Raw genomic sequence first — 17043 nt, 5'->3', positions numbered from 1 at the left:
TTGCTGAGAGCGCGTTGTTAGGTCCTGGCTCTGTCCAAAAATCTGCTGCCGGAGGCCTGTGTTGCTACATCTCTGCACCCTTACCAATCTGGAGATCACTTTGCCTCCCAAGTGATGGATTCTTAGCCCGGATGAAGTTAACTGGCGAAGAGGGCTAAGGAAGAGAGAGTTGGAAAGGAGGCAGGCGCTTAGAACTGCGAGTTGAAATTTCGTGCAGTAAGTTTCAATCGTAACAATTTGTGATCTTTGAGCTGGAGAACATATAGGAAAGTGGAGTATGGCCTCTCCCTGGTAGCTATGATTGCAGAAGTAGTTATTGTGTCTAATATGAATACCTAACCGAGAAGCACATGAGTGAGAATTTATACAGTAGTTTACATTTACCCCCCTGTCCGAGCCAGGATATCTGTACACCACATACATGGATCATCCTTTGTATGCCGACTCGTATGACAAAAAAGACCGCAGGTAGAAGAACCCTATAGCCTCCTTTTATTTCGTTTCTTACCACACTTTTGAAACCGTCCCCGTCCACTAGATGGATGGTAGTGTTTGCAGAGTTGACGTCTGTCACACAACAAACCCACAAGGACGGATGGGCACCGGTCATTGCTTCCGATCCTGTTCCTCCCGCCAGAGATCTAATGCATCCTCCCAGGTTACAGATCCCCCACCACATCGCTCCGTAATCAAACCCCACGTCCTCGATCGTATAATGCGTTCAACCCCCCTTTCATTTCTCAGCAACATAGCTAGCGATTCCGTCCTGGATTCGCGCGGGAAAAATCTGGCCGAATACGGATCCAATCGCTCGTCGACCACCCTCTCTCTATCCTTTGCTGATTCCCCCAGGCGCAGTAGGAGATCTGGGTCGTGTGGGTCAGGACTCGTCGCCACGCCAGCGCAGTAATTCAGGACGTCGGAGCGGTTTTGCCAGGAGGGGAAGAGAACATCATTTTGGAACGAGCGGCATTTTTCTGGCTCTATCTGGCCCTTATTTCCCAAATCTGTTTGTCGGGTAGTTGTCATACTAGGGTCGAACCCTTTCTGTGCTGGGGTGAGGAGGGCATTTAGATTTTGTGTAATGGAGTCGTCTATTGTGGATCGGGAAATGCGGAGGAAGTCTAGCGGTTCATGCCAGTGAAGGATATATCCGTTAGTTTTTAGTTTTATCTTATCATTTTTATGCTTTACATATCTGATGTGGTTGGGTTTGTTTGGGGTTGTGTCAAATGTGAGAAGGCGGCATTTACCTCGAAGGGCCCGCTCGTTGAAACAGAATTGCGGAGACAGAGTTGGCTGAGAAGGAGCCCGGGACATTTCCCCTTTTGCCGGTGGCAACGGTTGGTCGTCTGAGGGAGATAGCTTAGCCCAAAACCACTCCGGCATGAATCTGTTTGTGATAGCTCGAACTGTTGATAGCTGGCTAGTTGCGGGTTGGATTTTGTTGTATCCGGGAGATCATTGAAGTTGCGTTTGATTCAAAAATAAAAACCCCAATGACTTTTTTCTATATTTAGTAGACCAACAAAAAGACAAGGGGATAAAATAAAGTAGTGAAACATGTAACAAGAATATTTAAATATTTAGCTAGGAAATTGTCGGCAAATTGCCTGGAGCCCCATAACGACGTCAGGTCACCTGACTGCGTGTTGCGGAAGAACGCGTCCCACTTTCTTTCCTCTCCGCCGGAAGAAATCCATTCTTCTGCAAGACTCATACCCGGCGAATCGATCAAACTCTCGAATTCACCGCAGATATGTCCCAGGTCCGGATCTCCCAAGCTTGCCATTCCAGATCATCCATGCTGGGGTTTAATTCTGCATGTCCGTGATGACTAATCCCTGCTAGCTTTTTAGCCTGGATGCCGTCTGCCTTGAGTACAATAAATACGATATGAACACCGCGCAGCCAGAGTGCTTCTGATATTCCTCATATTTTCTGTTCACTGGCTTTCCCCAAATAGACCTAACTTTATCAGGATTTTTATGCTTTTTTTGGACGAAATTAAGCAATATTTGGCTATCATACGCTCCCCCAAAGCTCGGAGACACGCATCAAAACTTTTACCTTGATACCGATTGAGGGTCAGGCGCAGTCATTCAAATTCAAATTCATATTTAATATAACACAGACATCGGCCCTCCAGACACACCTCAAGTTTCGTCTTAAATTGCTGCAATCATGCCTGAGCTAGCCGAAGTGGCACGAATTGTCCACTACATTCGCAAGTATCTAGTCGGCAATACCATCACCAAAGTCCACGTCCAAGATGACCCAATCGTCTTTGGCAAAGCTGGAACAACAGCTGCGGAGTTTAAGAAACATATGGAGGGAAAGAAGATTGTGGGCTCGGGACAACAAGGGAAATATTTCTGGATAACCATGTCCTCCCCGCCTCATCCTGTTATGCATTTTGGCATGACCGGTTGGCTTAAGTTCACAATTATGAACACGCATTACAGGCGAACCACAGCGGCGAATAATGAGGAATCGCAGTGGCCGCCCAAGTTCTGGAAATTTATACTCCAGATTGACGATGCCTCGAAATCCGAAACAGCGTTCGTTGATCCACGGCGACTTGGCCGCGTTCGCCTAGTCAACTGCCCTGGAGCCGATATTAGAAAACATAGCCCGCTGAAGGAGAATGGGCCGGATCCTATTTTGGATAAACATATTATGACGTTGGATTGGTTGTCGAGAAAGCTGGCGAGCAAGAAAGTTCCTATCAAAGCCTTACTACTCGACCAATCAAATATCAGTGGAATTGGAAATTGGATGGGGTTCGTTCGCTCCACATATATATACCCATTGCCTTTTTGACGGAGCGTAATCTAACTGACCAAAATCTTTCTACTACCAGAGACGAAATATTGTACCATGCCAAAATCCACCCAGAGCAGTACAGCAACACCATCGAACAGGGCCAGATCGAACAGCTCCATTCGGCAATCAGCTATGTATGCTCAACTTCCGTTGATCTCCTGGGGGATTCCGAAAAGTTTCCAGCCGACTGGCTGTTCAAACATCGGTGGACTAAGGGGAAGCAGAAGCATTCGCAAAGGCTACCCAATGGCGACAAAATCGTTTTCATTACCGTTGGTGGTCGCACCAGTGCTGTAGTACCATCTGTACAGAAAAGGACAGGTCCAGTTGCAGGAGATGTGGAAGATGAGGCTACGGAGATCGATGAGCCACCGCCCCCTAAAAAGAAGAAAGTCGCTACTACAAAGAAGCTAAGCAGAGGAGCGGCGAATGACGACGAGAAACCTTCCACCACCAAGAAAGCTACGACTAAGTCAAGGGCTGAACCAACGGTAAAAAATGAAAAGGAGGTTGCAGCTCAGACTGAAGCGCCATCCGCCCCCAAGCACGGGAGATCCTTACGTTCAAGAAAGTAATCAGGGAAGAATTCAGTTGCATATTTGATAAATCAAAGCACAATAATCGAGACGTTAGCCGGTTTCGCTATTTCATAATTCGTGAGCCATATATCCTTCGTTCAGTAGTTTGCCTGCCCATGGCTGAACATCTCCCCTCATCTATTGTCCGTGTTTTCTTTCGTTGGTTAGTCGTCGATATAAAACACAAGACGATCTATAATAGAGGAGTGCGCAAAACTATCCCCTGCTATGAATCAAGGGTATCTGGGTATACATATCAACCTTAAACAAGCACTCCATTTAGTCTTCGATAAAACACCCCAAAATTGCCGTCCCCGTCTTCCCCCTCACCCCGATCATCCATCACAGCAAATATGATACTTTCCCACCACCCACCACTGAATTCCCGTTCCTGAAAGACCTCAGCCCAACAATCCGCTACCTCCTCCTTCGGATTTGCGAACGCTCCACAACCCAGGGCCCCCAACACCAATCTCCGGTGTTGATTCACTACCGCAGTCCGCAGAGCCACTCTCATCTTCTCCTTCATGATTTCGCGATCGGTAGGGTTTTTATAAACCTGCCTAACTCCCAATCCTGGCACTTCCCTCGTCCTAACATCTGGTACACAGAGCGCTGCTACACTAATCACACTGACAACGGGCAGCTTGTCCGGCTGCGACAAATCGAGCAGCTTATGCTCGCCTTCATCCATGTTTGCCCGAATCACTAGCACTGTCGGGGAGTATATCGCCCCCATCTCCGGAAGCGGATAATAGCGTAACTTTAAAGAGAAGCTGAGACTGCTTCGATAACAGAGCGCTTCTTCCTGCGCCAAAGCCCCCCGCTTCCAGCCTCCGCCTGCATTGTGCGCATTTGCCATGTTCAGCACGCATACTGGCTTTTTGTCCTTAATAGTGATGAACTTGGAGCATTCTTCTAAGCCAATGGCTGTGTCGAAGGTGTCTGCGTCGTGGATGCGGATGGCAGTGGGAGGAAGGTTCGGACAGAAGTGATGGGAGAGGCGGGGCGGCTGTGGAGGGGCGTACAGGTATCCCTTCGGAGGGGCATGAGGAGCGGTGGCAAGGATATTGGGGAGTAAGGAGGTGGTTTCAGCAGCTATGGCGGAGAGTTCCTTGCGGCGGGCTTGAATTGCGCGTTTCCGCTCTAGGCCCGCGTCGTAGCTTGAATCTGTGGATGTGCTGATGTTGGATACCTCCTGTGACTGCAGTCTGGGTGGAGTAGGTTGTATATCCTCCATCCTGTCTTGGGAGTCATTCGAAAGGCCGTTTGCTACATCGCCGTTTGGGGACTGGCGGACGAAATATGGGGAGCGGGAGGTCCCGAGATCCCGTCTCCGCTCCGGGTGGAGATTGAGCACGGTCTGCACCAGTTTGCGATTTGGAGGATCGGCCATCCTCAATAATATTTAATTGGGATAGCAAATTCAATGGGATTTAACAGACTAGTAGCATGCCGCACTCAGAGTCTCCCCGGATAAAAGAGATATGCCCAGTATTTAATTGCGAATGGACCAAGTCAGGGTTCGGGCTGGAGGCTGGCAGGTGCCTCAAAGGCGGTGAGCGCGATAAGAGATTCTGCCGGCAGAAAAACAGGCTTAGTTATCTAAGCGGTAAGGCCAGAACAAACCCATACCGGAAGAACGTAGGGTTGATTGTTCATTATTATTATTATTATTCTTCAATTATAGATGTATGCAGTCAGAGACTATGACATCTATCTGAGAACTTTTAGTTCTTAGGGTTTTTCTAATATTTATAAAGTTAACTATTAACTGTGTTATGCTTACTCACTCTCTCTAGTGAGTGTATCACAGTGTATGAAAAATCACACTGTATAGAAAATATTTTCAATATCTTTATTCTTCATCTTTAAATAATTATTATTAATTATAATCATGTCTAAATCTTCTAATTACACTGAGAAGCAGTTACAAAGAGCTGTTGACATGTATAAAAGTAATTTAAAATTAAAAATCACATCTCTGTTATAAGAATTCAAAGTCTCATATATTATCTTATATAAGAGAATTAATGAGAAGAAATCAAGAACTATAAGAGTTTCACTGAATAGAGTATTAAATGACAGTCAGAAAGAGATAATTAAGATATGAATTCATCAGTTAAATATTAATTTTTACTTATTTATTATTAAGTATATTGAAGTCATTATAAACTGTATATTAAGATAGTATTATACAGATTCAGAGACTGCATCTCTCACAGTAAGTAAGATATGAGTATATTAATTTATCAAACATCTGTCAGATTATAAACAGATCAAGCAAAAGCTCATGAATTTAAAATAAGTGTTTTATAAGAATATAAGCTTCATTATTAACTAATTTAATTAATATAAAGCTGTCTTTAATTAATATCATTTTTTTCAATGTGATATCTACAACTTTGATGAGAGTAAATTTCAAGAAGAAGAAGAATATAAATAGTGAGTTATAACTGTCTTTAGAGATATGAATTCTATCATACAGTCATTATACTTCTGTGAGTTAATAACAGTAATAAAGTGTGTCAGTGCAGATAATATAGTATTGAATTCATTAATTATACTGTGAGAGCTGACTTTGCTAACTGTGAAATGTATTCAGTTAATCACAATATAATTCTCAATTGATTGAGATCTCTTATTATTGATAATACCTCAGATCTCAATATATATAATGATGATAATAATATATATAATCACTTTATCTCATCATCTGCAGATTAATCATTAACTGTCTCTTTGCAATTAATCTCTTCAGAGATAGTTGCAAAACTACATCATTAAATCAATACAGCAGTCAAGATCTTAGAAGATGTAAAGAATACTCTTACATCTGATTTGACAAGACAGTTGAACAAGATCTTCAAGAGTAGTATGATTCAGACAGAATTGAACATGCACTGTAAGAGTGAACTTACAGATTATTATTAAGTAAATAGATATTAAGTTATTAAATTCTTCTACAGACAGGTGCAAGTAGATGAAGTTCTCACTATTAAGAATGTCAATTGCAAGATTATAATCTGTAGAGTAGATGAGATGAAAAAGATATTTAATAAGAATCTTTAGTTAATTGAAATCAAATCTATAAAATCTACAGTCACTTATAGACTGGTCACTGAGACTATAAATTTCACATTTAATCTCATTTGATCTGATCTTATACATTTCTTGGCGTGAATCCCGCTGGGACTAGCTATTAAAAAAACATGCAAAGTGACTATATATCAGATCTTAAAATGAAATCATTACTTGAAAAAAATGAGAAAGTGATCTCATTTAATCTCATTTAGTTTCATTCTTGGCATAAAGTTACTATTTTTAGACATTTTAAGGTTTTTTTTAGACTATTTTTAATTTTTTAAAAAGTAATGCTTTTTAGTAATACTCAAATGAGATTTAAAGTCATTTAAAGCAATAAAAATAATTTAAATTGAGAAGTGAAAATCATAGTCTCATTTGAAAAATGTGACAAGAGTAGACAGTAAGTCTCACTAAAACAGTATGAGACTACTATCTAATGTTAAAACTGTGTAATGAAATCAGTTGAATTGATAATGAAACTATTAAAAAATCTGGTTCTGGTCTCAGACACGGTCACATGGTCAGTCTAGTTACTTAACTATAATAAGATAATTCTATAGAATCTTAATCTACAGTGAATTCTACATCTTCTAATAAGTATATAGATAATCTTTATATTGTAGATAGATATAATAATAATTATTAATTAATTTTTAAAGATTACTATATTTAAAATATTTTCTGTATAATGTGATTTTCTGTACACTGTGACACACTCACTAGAGAGAGTGAGTAAGCATGACACGGTTATACATTTATTAATTTCAGATATACAAAATCAGAAAATTTTAGCTCAGAATATAAAAACTCTTTATAAATTACAGTATGTTAACATCTTCTAATACTTTGAAATCATTTGAAAATATCATGACAAAAGAAAGAGAACAAAGTCTTAAAGATAGACATATTAAATAAGTAGATAGAAAAGAACAGAAAAGAAAAAGTAAAGTAAAGAGAGACTATAATAAAATAAAATTATTAAAAGATAGTATATAACTGTTTTAACAGATTATATCTGATCAATTTTCATCTCTTCACATTTAGATATTTCTGAATTCAGTTATTTTCTTATAGCTACTTGAGTTTCTGATAGATTATTGTTATTATTATTATTCTTCAATTATAGATATATATAGTCAGATACTATAACATCTACCTGAGAACTTTTAGATCTCAGAGTTTTTCTAATATCTATAGAGTTAACTATGATACATTGATTAATTTCAGATATGTAAAATCAGAAAATTTCAGCTCAGAATATAAAAACTCTTTATAAATTACAGTATTTTAATATCTTCTAATTCATCAATTAACTCTGGAAATGAACTGGATTGAAATAGATTTCTTGATTGAAATGAAAATAATTCTTTAAAGAAAATACTCTCTCAACTATACAGACTATACTCACTGATTAAAAATCAATTTTCTTTATTAAATGTTGAAAAAGTTGATCATGAGAAGATATCTCTCTGAAGAGAAAAGCTTGAATCTCTTATAGACTTGTAAATAAGTGAACTATCTAAAGAGAGAGAATATGAACAGTATTTAAAGAGAATTTCTATAATTATGTAAGAATAAGTGCTCGCAGATGATTATTCAGGTGTTTGCAGCTTGATGTGATATGTACTGTTAACTACTAGAAGTATTCACAGTAGAAAGATAAAATGTGAGAGTCAAATGTATAATAGCATTCAAGCTGAGTTGTGAATAGTATTCATGAACTTCAGTCTATATAGTTGTGTGTAGTCAAGAGCTGCTAGCTCTATTAATTATATAAGAGATAGAAATAGAGATAAAGAATCTGTAAGAAGTAGAATTTCTTACATACTCTTCTCTCTCTAAGACTTCATCTGTGAAGCCTTTCACTGAGTGACTTCATAGAATCAGCTCAGCACTGCAGTGATACTCACTAAAAACTCTTCACATCTATAAAAATCTCAGTGAGAAAAAATCTCTTATTACTGTGAAGAGAAAAGAGTCTATCACTCAGTTTCTTATTCTATAAGATTCTTTATAATCTACAGATTCTTCTCTAACTATCACACAGATTCATCTCACATCTTTTATATAGAAGGGTTTCAGTTGACTCTTAATTATTTTTATAAGATTCTTGTGTAATCATTACATAGATTCATCTCACAGATGAATCACTCTCTATGAGATTATTCTTATCAAAGAGAAGTATTCATAAGTTAATCTTTCACTCATTTTCATGAATCATTGTTCTTTAACACTGTAGAATTGTGAGGAATTTTTCATTCTTTCACTAACTCTGTAGAATTATAGAATTAAGATATTCACAGTCTGTAATCACTCTTTATAGTCACATAGAAAGATTCAGGCCTGTAATTCATAATCACTCTTGTTTACTAGAGTAATCTGACTATTCTATGAGATTATCTACAGTGTAAGCAAATCTCTTTAGAGTAGTATAAATATCTCAGATCTGTCTGTAAAATCTTACCTTCTTTTCTCTTTTTCTATAACAGCTCTCATCTCACAAACTGTGAGTATTCTCATTTATTCATAAAGTGTTTTCACTCAGATAACAGAGAGAGAGTGTTTCTAACAATATCTGTATATTAATTCAAGAACTTCTCAAGAATAAAATTTTTTTTTTAATTTCAATATCTTTATAATAATATCTGACTGCTGTTAAGCTTCTCATGAGTGTTCTCACAACTTCTCTGATCACTTTTTACTGGCTGATGAAGCAGAGACACTGCTGCTTATAACTGTGTCTTCATCTTTCTCAGCTCTATCACTGTATCTGATCTTTGAGCCAGTGGCTAACTTCATGCCTTTCTCAGACCAGCTTCTGACTTTAAGCAGCACAGTCTCTCTCTTTGCTGTAAGTCTTCTTATAAGTAATTCCTTACAGACTCTAGCTGACAGTTCTTGTAAAGCTTCTGATATTATCAGTGTCTTCTGCAGTCTTACAGATCTATGATTATTCTCTTTCTACCTGCACAATCTCTGATCAGGTATATGCAAATATATCTAGATTCTCTATCAATGATTCTCACATTACAGTGTATTTTCACAATCTCATTGTCAATGAAAGATGAGTTCTCAGATACTTATAAAATCTGAGTAATCAAGACAATGTGAATGTCATGAATTCATGATAAGAGTTAATCTGAGCAGATGAGCTCTCTCTTCATATCTTAATTATTTTCAGGCTGAATACTTCAGCACAACTGAGAGAGTGAACACAGCTTTATAAGAGATATCTGATTACATATACAGACAGTCAGTCTTCAAGACTCTGCTGCAACTATGTATACTCTGATATTCAGCTTCTCTGAAGTCTGTGCATTTCTGACAGTCTTCATGTCAAATGCAATAATTATCTGTATCACAGATATAATACTCTCTACTTCTTTGAAGAAAGAAATTGATAGTTATAAGAAGATTGAGTATCATAGATATTAAGAGTATGAATGTGAGTTTTCTTTATTTTTTCTTTATTAATCTCTAAATTATGTTCACAGCTCTGTTTATTTTCTTATTTTTTAACTTTAATAAGAATATAATTTCTTCTTTTCTTACATACACTGCAGACTGTTCATCTCAGTAGAAACTTATTATTTTATAGACTAGAGTTTATAAATAACAGTGTTAATATCTTTATTATAACTAAATTCTTAGTAAAGATTATATTATTCTGACTTATTAGAATTTATAATATAAAAGTCATGTCTCAGCTTCTGCAGATGTCTTATCTACTCAGATAATTCTCAAGTGAACTTATTTATCTTATCAGAATACTTTTATCACTGAATCTTGAATCAGAGCTTATAATCTCACTTCTCTGAGTTAATAATTTCTTTAATCTGATATTCTCTTTCACTCTCTAGTATTTTATGAATAGAGTGATGAGTCACAGAGTTCTCTTCTAAGAATTTCTTATATTCATGAAACAAAGAGATGTAAAAAACATTGTATATCTATAACTTAGATGACAGTTTTAATCTATAGAACTGTAAGCTAACTTTCTTCATAATCTTACAAGACTCTGTCTGTAAGAGATTCAGCTTCTTACTAGATCTCTATATGATGATGTTTTCTAGACTTAGTTAGACTCTATTATCTTTCTTAAAACTCTTTATAATATGCTTGAAGTCATAGTATCTCTTCTGATACTCTTGAGCCTTTCTTAAGAATTTATAAGCTTTCTTCTGAATCTTCTGAATTCTCTCAGCCTGTTCACAGGCATCACTACACTCTATAGTGTACTCTCGCGGGTTCATTAAGATCATCTGTGTGTGGTTCGGAAGAATGTACGGTGGTTCGGAAGAACGTACAACTGTCGGATAATAACGCGGCCGCTTCTGAACTTGCTTATGAGTGTAAAGAGGCCATAGCGGCTGCTAATTAATTTAGTGTATAATATATAAGATGCCAGTGTACACCTGTAATCATATGCTGGCTTAAGCAACCTTTGAATCACATCTGATAGCATGTCTAAAAATCAGTGAGAAGTGCAGACTTCTTCAGAGCATGATAATTTTATCTATGAAGCAATTTATAGTTATCATGCCAGTGTAGTTCTAGAATGTCTCAAAAGATAGTGTATAAAGAGTGATAAGTGAAAGAGTATCTGATTAATACTGCTTTACTTGTTGAGAGAAAACTTCACACTCAGATGAATATTATATATGAGATGTGAATAGATGAGATGTGAGAAAGAGAATGAGAGCAGTGAATCAGATTTAAAGAAGTCTGCTCTCTACTCAAAAGAAGAATAAAAAAGAAGAAAGTGATCATCATCAGAGTTATACAATGATAACAGAAATCATACAGTGATATAATAATAGATATCATATAATTAATAAGAAATCACTGAAATGAATATCTTCTCTAGTTAATATAAACAATACTCTTCTCTGCTATCTAAACTGAAAGATATGCAGAATCTCTCAGAGGGTTTACTTGAAGCAGTAAGAAAAGCAGCTGAAACTGCTGAACTGGAATTGAAGCTCTGTACATGCATGAGGATTTTAAACAAGATCAAGGCCTTGTGTACACAGTAGCAGGCTGAGATGAAAGTCAAACAATAATTGACATTTGCTGTGAATCAAGCATTCACTATGAAGAGCTTTGCTGACATAATCATCATCATTATTAAGAATAGAGAAAACCAGATCTTAGGCCTGCAGCAGAAGATTGAATGATTATACAGACAGATAACTACATTAAACCTGAAGATCTTATCATGATTATTCATGATCTCTTCAGAAGTGTACACATCATCAGAGACTGCTGTGCAGAATGAGAATCTGAGTATGAAATATATCAAGCTGAGAGATCTGCTGAAGCTATCAAGCTTTAATAGTGACTGAAAAAATGATGCTGTAATCAGCTGACTAAGTCAGATATGATCATATTATCAGATTGAATATGAACTCACAGACAGATAGTTAACAGAATTTCAACAAGTCTTAAGATCTGTTATGTTTCTATATAGAAAAGTGCAGGAGCCAAAGCAAGATAGTTCAAACCGCTCCACCACGAACTCGCTCGATTTTTCGAATAAGAACCCGCCGATAGATCCATCGAAAAGCCCTCGATCATACGAGCATTTTGACCCCATCGCCGACCGCATACCCCGTGTGGTGGTGGAGTTATCCAGCCAAATGTGAACCAGACGTCGTTCAGAACTCCTGCGTGGGATTATCCCCCATTCTCCCCTACCACACCACAACCCCGGGCCAAATTGCCATACAAATTGTAAGGTGAAGAGACCTAGCCATATGCACCAATCTTCTCGATTTTGGAAGATCCCCGATCTGTAGTTGTGGAGATATCTGAGGAGTGACCTCCGCGAAAACCCTGTCCATCTTTGATGTTCCAAAACACCAACACCAAGTCTCACCCTCGTACCGCCCTTCCCAATCTGGCCCATCCCCAGCAGAAAAATACAAAAAGATACCTCGGCGATAATATCAAGCACATAATCAACAGCCACTTCTGAAGTGCAACCTCCGCGGTCTGTCTTCAGTGTATCTAGACATCAATGCCAAGTCTCACCCTTGTACCACCCCTCTCAATCTGGCCCATCCCCAACAGAAAAGTACAAAAAGATACCTCAGCAACTGTACTTGATACATAATCAGCAGACACAACAACTATAAAATCAGTATATCTCAAGGTCTGACTGAGCCTTTGATCCCTGCACAGTGAGATATATTAAATCTAGTTTTAATATCTCAATATTCAATAGATTCTGCAAGAGATTGAGAACAGCAATACTAGGTTTCTATTGAATTTGAGAATTAACTCTATATTGATATAATCATTGACAAAGTCTTCTATTTTGAGATATAAATAACCAGTTCCTCTACATCCCGCTGGCAATATTTATATTATTATATAGAAACAGACTTATATTCTCTATAATATCAAGATTCTGAAGAGAGAAAGTCTTGATAGAGAGTATACAGTAGTGCATATCTTAGCAGTTTCTATCTCATTCTTCTGCAGCAGTTAATGCAAAAAAAAAAGATCTTAGAAATAGTTTTTTACTTCTCTTAAAAAAGTAAGATGTTTTTCTCTGAGTTTTACACAATATTCTTACAAAGAATTAAAAACAGAGTTGTTTTCTGTCATAATTTCATATTCTTTTAAATAAGAATTACTTTTTCAGTGACTGAAGAGCTTTCATTAATACTTAATTCTTTTTTATACTCTTTATTAACTGATTTGAGTTGCACACTTATTGTGTGAGAAGAATTGAATGATTTAGAATAAAATTGAATAGTTTTAATCAATTTCTCTGCAAAAAATTGATTTATTTTTTGTCAGTTTTTCTCTCAAAAACTGTCATATCATCTGGTTTATTATCAATTGATATCATACTTTTTCTCACTGTATTCCAAGAAAGAGATTGTAAAGATTTTATTGATTTATCTTAAAAATTAATTTTAGTTTATTAGATTCTCTTCAAAAATCTAACCTAGTTACTGAACTAGTGTGAAAAAAATCAGGTGTTTTATACACAAAAGTCTTTTATTCTTCTTTTGAAACAGTCTGACCAACTTTTCAATTGAAAACAGACTTAGAAATATCTCAATTGAAACAGTCTGACCAACTTTTCATTGAGTGAAAATAATGAGTTCAAAAATACACTCAGTTGATGTGGAAAAAGATGCTTTCTCAAATACTATTTCTGAGATTGAAATTCTGAAGAGAAGAAAGAAAGAAGAAATAGAGAAATAACAAGTTCTTGAAATACAGAAACTTGAAAAAGCAAGCAAGATTCTTGAAAAGCAGTGTCTGAGTGAGATGAATGAAGAAGTTCTGTTAATTCTTCATACTCAGGCTAGACAACTACAGGAGATGATCAAGTTCAAACTTGAAATCTCAAACACAGTTCAAAAAACCTTGAAAATTCCTAGTACAATCACTGACTCTTCATCTTGCTCTTCTTCTTCCTTTTTTTCTACTTCTTCTTCTTCTTTAAATCAGAAGAAAACATATGCTCAAGCAGCTGAATCTGCTGTCTCTAAACCTGCTGTCTCAAAATCTACTCAAAATTCTGAGAAAACTGAGAAGAATACTGCTCATGCCTCTATTCATAGAAAAGTGAAAAAGAAAATGTAAAAAGAGAAAAACTTTCAAATCTTCAGAAATAGAAGACTTATTCTCAAAGTCTCAAACCAGGACATTCTGCAAAGAAACAAGCTAAACTCAAATCTCATTTTCAGAATCAGAAATGAAATTAATCAGCAGTTCTTTTCTCAGTTAATAACTGATATTGAAGTTCAAAAATCAGTTATAGCTTCAATTGAGTCATCATTCTTTGAAAACTCCATCATTCTGACTACAATGTCTGAATTCAGTGCTGAATTCCTTATTCAGAATAAGAATCTCTGAAAGTCAGCAGTAGAATCTTTGCTAAACACAATAATTCTATCTGAAAGAGATGAAAAGTGAGATAAATTCATTCTTTATAATATTTCAGTTGAAATTTTTGACTGTGAAGAAGAAATGCTACTTCTCAAAAATGAATTAAAAGAATACAACTCTATTCAACTGAGAAAGAAGCCTGTATGACTAAATTCAATTGAGTTCAGATAAAGCAGGAGAAATGCCTCTGTTCTAGTATATATAAAAACACTTAAACAGTCAAAGATCTCTGAAGTAAGAGTAGCAGGTTTGAAAATGAGAGTTTATGAATACAAAGACTCAAGAATGAATCTCAAAGCTCAAACACAGTGTTCAAACTGTCAAAGATATGAATACTTTACAATCTCATGTTTTAAAGACTTAAAATGTGCATTCTGTGCCAGAGATCACAAAACTAGTGAGCATAAATATGAAACATGCTCAAAAAGAGGTGAAATTTGTCAATATACTCTGCTTAAGTGCTCTAATTGCAAAGAAAAACATGCATCTAGCTCAAAAGAATGTATGTTTGCTTCTAGAACTCAAAAGAACTGGAGAAAAGATGAAGCTCAAAGTCAATCTAGAACTGAAGAGAAGAGTCAAGCCAGTAGACTTATAACTGCAAGCTTAAAAAGAAGAAACTCTCAACTATCTAAGTCTTCAAACTTCAATTCTTCAGCTAAATGTAAACAGAATTTGAATTCTCAAACTTCTGTTAAGATTAGAGAATTGAGAAATGACTCTGATGATAAACTAGATATAATGCAAGCAGTTGAGATTCCTACTTTTCAGAACAGTTATAATCTACTATCTGATAATAGTGATTAGATTCTACTCTACTCTCTTTTAGTATAAATATACAATAAAAACAACAAAAAAAGTTTAAAAACTCTTCAAAAATTACATTTATTTAAAATAATGTGAATAGAAACTCAAATTGTATTTATTCTTGTCTTCAAATTGCATTTGAATAAAAAGTTGATTTTATACTGCTTCAGAAGCCGAATTTTGATGCTGAGTAAAAATATGTCATTTCTCATTCAAGCTACTACTGCTTTTTATCTCAAAAGTCTGAGATAAAGTCAAGAGTAGTGATCTATGAAAGAAAGAGATCAAGATATCAATTTAATCTAAGATTTGATATCATATCTGACTCTGATATTCTGATGAGTGATATTATAGATAAAGAAAATGAGTTTAATACTATACAGCTTATAAATATCTATAATGAAAAGTTATTGAAGAAAAATAACAATATCTGAATAATTAATAGAGGATTTCTGAACATAACTTCATCAAGAAACTCTATAATTGCAGAAGATTTCAATACACATCATCTCTGATGAAATTCAGAATGCAAGAGAGTAGTGAGAGCTGATAATCTGGTTGAATAAATCTTTGAGCATTCAATAGATTTGATTAATAAGTCTGATCAACAAACATTCTTTAGAAAAGATATGAAACAGAAGTCTATTATAGATCTAATCTTCATGTCACAAAATCTAATGAAAAGAAGACTTGTAAACTGATTTATTGATTCAAATGAGACATCAGAATCAGGTCATGAGATTATTCAATTTAATATTGAACTGAGTGAAAAATAAATGAGTGAAAATCCTCTTCTCTCTAATCAGTATAACTTTGAAAAAGCTGATTGAAAAGCAGTTGAAGAAAGCATAAAACTGTTAAAATCTGAAAGACAGAATGAGCTATATTGAAATTCTGATCAAGATATCTCAAATGAAATGCTTGAGAATAGAGTGAAGCTTATTACATCTATTATTCTAATAAGTGTTAGAGATAATATTTCAAAAAGAAAATCTTCTGAGTATTTAAAATCTTGGTGAAATGAGAATATCTCATCTAAAAGAAAAGAATTAGCTACTGTTAGAAGAGATTGAAAGAATGATGTAATATCTGATGAAGAGTTCAAAGCTGTCAGAAATGAATATTTTTCAGATATTAAAAGAGTTAAAACAGACTGCTGGAATAAATTTCTTGAAGAAGCATAAGAAAAGGAAGTTTTTAAAGCTTTTAACTATACTAAAACAAGAAGTGTAGCAAAACTTTCAGCCTTAGAATATGAGTTTCAGAATGAATCATATACAGCAAACTCTTTTGAGGAAAAATGTCAAGCTTTCATGAGAATTCTCTTTCAGAACTCACCAGATTCAGATTCAGATTCAGAGAAAGAGAATATATCACTTCTCAACTACATTGATGAAAATGACTGGGAATGGCCTGATATTATATAAGATGAATTAGAGTCAGCTATCTTCTCAAGTTCTGTTAAAACTGCTGCAGGTCCTGATTCAATTAATCACTTGATTATTCAAAATACATATTCCTACTTAAAGAATGAATATTTTGAGCTCTTTTTCAATCTCTTGAAAAATAGATATCATCCTGAATGCTGGAGAGAAGCCACTGAAGTGATTCTTGCAAAACCTAATAGAAAAACTTCAATTCCTAAGTCATATAGAGTAATATCTCTATTGAACTGCCTAGAAAAGGTTTTAGAAAAGATAATAGCTACTTGACTATCTTTTATAAGCTCTATAGATGATTCTCTTTTATTCAGTGAATAAATGAGAGATAGAAAACAGTGTTCTGCAATTGACACTGTTCTGTCAGTTGTTCATAATATTTAAATAGCAAAGCA

The 17043-nt window shown here is 35.6% G+C and overlaps 4 protein-coding genes across 4 annotated transcripts; 1 reads left to right on the top strand and 3 right to left on the bottom strand.

The window, feature by feature from the left end:
• Positions 1-3: 3 nt before the first annotated feature.
• BDBG_05873 (caffeine-induced death protein Cid2) lies at positions 4-2529 on the bottom strand. Its single transcript, XM_002623653.2, has 2 exons — positions 1254-2529; positions 4-1124 (listed from the first exon to the last, which is right to left on the bottom strand). The coding sequence occupies exons 1-2, from the start codon at positions 1387-1389 to the stop codon at positions 607-609; spliced, it is 654 nt and encodes a 217-aa protein (XP_002623699.1). The 5' UTR covers positions 1390-2529; the 3' UTR covers positions 4-606.
• On the top strand, positions 1717-5071 carry BDBG_05872 (formamidopyrimidine-DNA glycosylase). Its single transcript, XM_002623652.2, has 2 exons — positions 1717-2783; positions 2864-5071. Exons 1-2 carry the CDS (start codon positions 2185-2187, stop codon positions 3399-3401), a joined length of 1137 nt encoding a protein of 378 aa, XP_002623698.1. The 5' UTR covers positions 1717-2184; the 3' UTR covers positions 3402-5071.
• Positions 2769-5071, bottom strand: BDBG_05871 (uncharacterized protein). Its single transcript, XM_002623651.2, has one exon. It carries the CDS (start codon positions 4798-4800, stop codon positions 3667-3669), a length of 1134 nt encoding a protein of 377 aa, XP_002623697.1. The 5' UTR covers positions 4801-5071; the 3' UTR covers positions 2769-3666.
• Positions 5072-11989: 6918 nt separating this feature from the next.
• On the bottom strand, positions 11990-12550 carry BDBG_17328 (uncharacterized protein). Its single transcript, XM_031725077.1, has one exon. The coding sequence runs from the start codon at positions 12332-12334 to the stop codon at positions 12185-12187; it is 150 nt and encodes a 49-aa protein (XP_031579210.1). The 5' UTR covers positions 12335-12550; the 3' UTR covers positions 11990-12184.
• Between the last annotated feature and the right edge of the window lie 4493 nt (positions 12551-17043).

The sequence above is a fragment of the Blastomyces gilchristii genome (assembly GCF_000003855.2).
Source record: "Blastomyces gilchristii SLH14081 genomic scaffold supercont1.12, whole genome shotgun sequence".
Lineage (NCBI taxonomy): Eukaryota > Fungi > Ascomycota > Eurotiomycetes > Onygenales > Ajellomycetaceae > Blastomyces > Blastomyces gilchristii.
Note: the sequence above shows the minus strand (reverse complement) of the source record. Positions and strands in the feature narration are given on the sequence as shown.

What these genes read in the sequence shown, in the direction of transcription:
- BDBG_05871 (XM_002623651.2), bottom strand. Translation starts at nt 4,800, where the DNA reads ATGGCCGATCCTCCAAATCGCAAACTGGTGCAGACCGTGCTCAATCTC.
- BDBG_05873 (XM_002623653.2), bottom strand. Translation starts at nt 1,389, where the DNA reads ATGCCGGAGTGGTTTTGGGCTAAGCTATCTCCCTCAGACGACCAACCG. An exon ending in CAACGAGCGGGCCCTTCGAG is followed by an intron (nt 1,125 to 1,253) that starts GTAAATGCCGCC and finishes ATGAACCGCTAG; the next exon opens with ACTTCCTCCGCATTTCCCGA.
- BDBG_17328 (XM_031725077.1), bottom strand. Translation starts at nt 12,334, where the DNA reads ATGGACAGGGTTTTCGCGGAGGTCACTCCTCAGATATCTCCACAACTA.
- BDBG_05872 (XM_002623652.2), top strand. Translation starts at nt 2,185, where the DNA reads ATGCCTGAGCTAGCCGAAGTGGCACGAATTGTCCACTACATTCGCAAG. An exon ending in GGAATTGGAAATTGGATGGG is followed by an intron (nt 2,784 to 2,863) that starts GTTCGTTCGCTC and finishes TTCTACTACCAG; the next exon opens with AGACGAAATATTGTACCATG.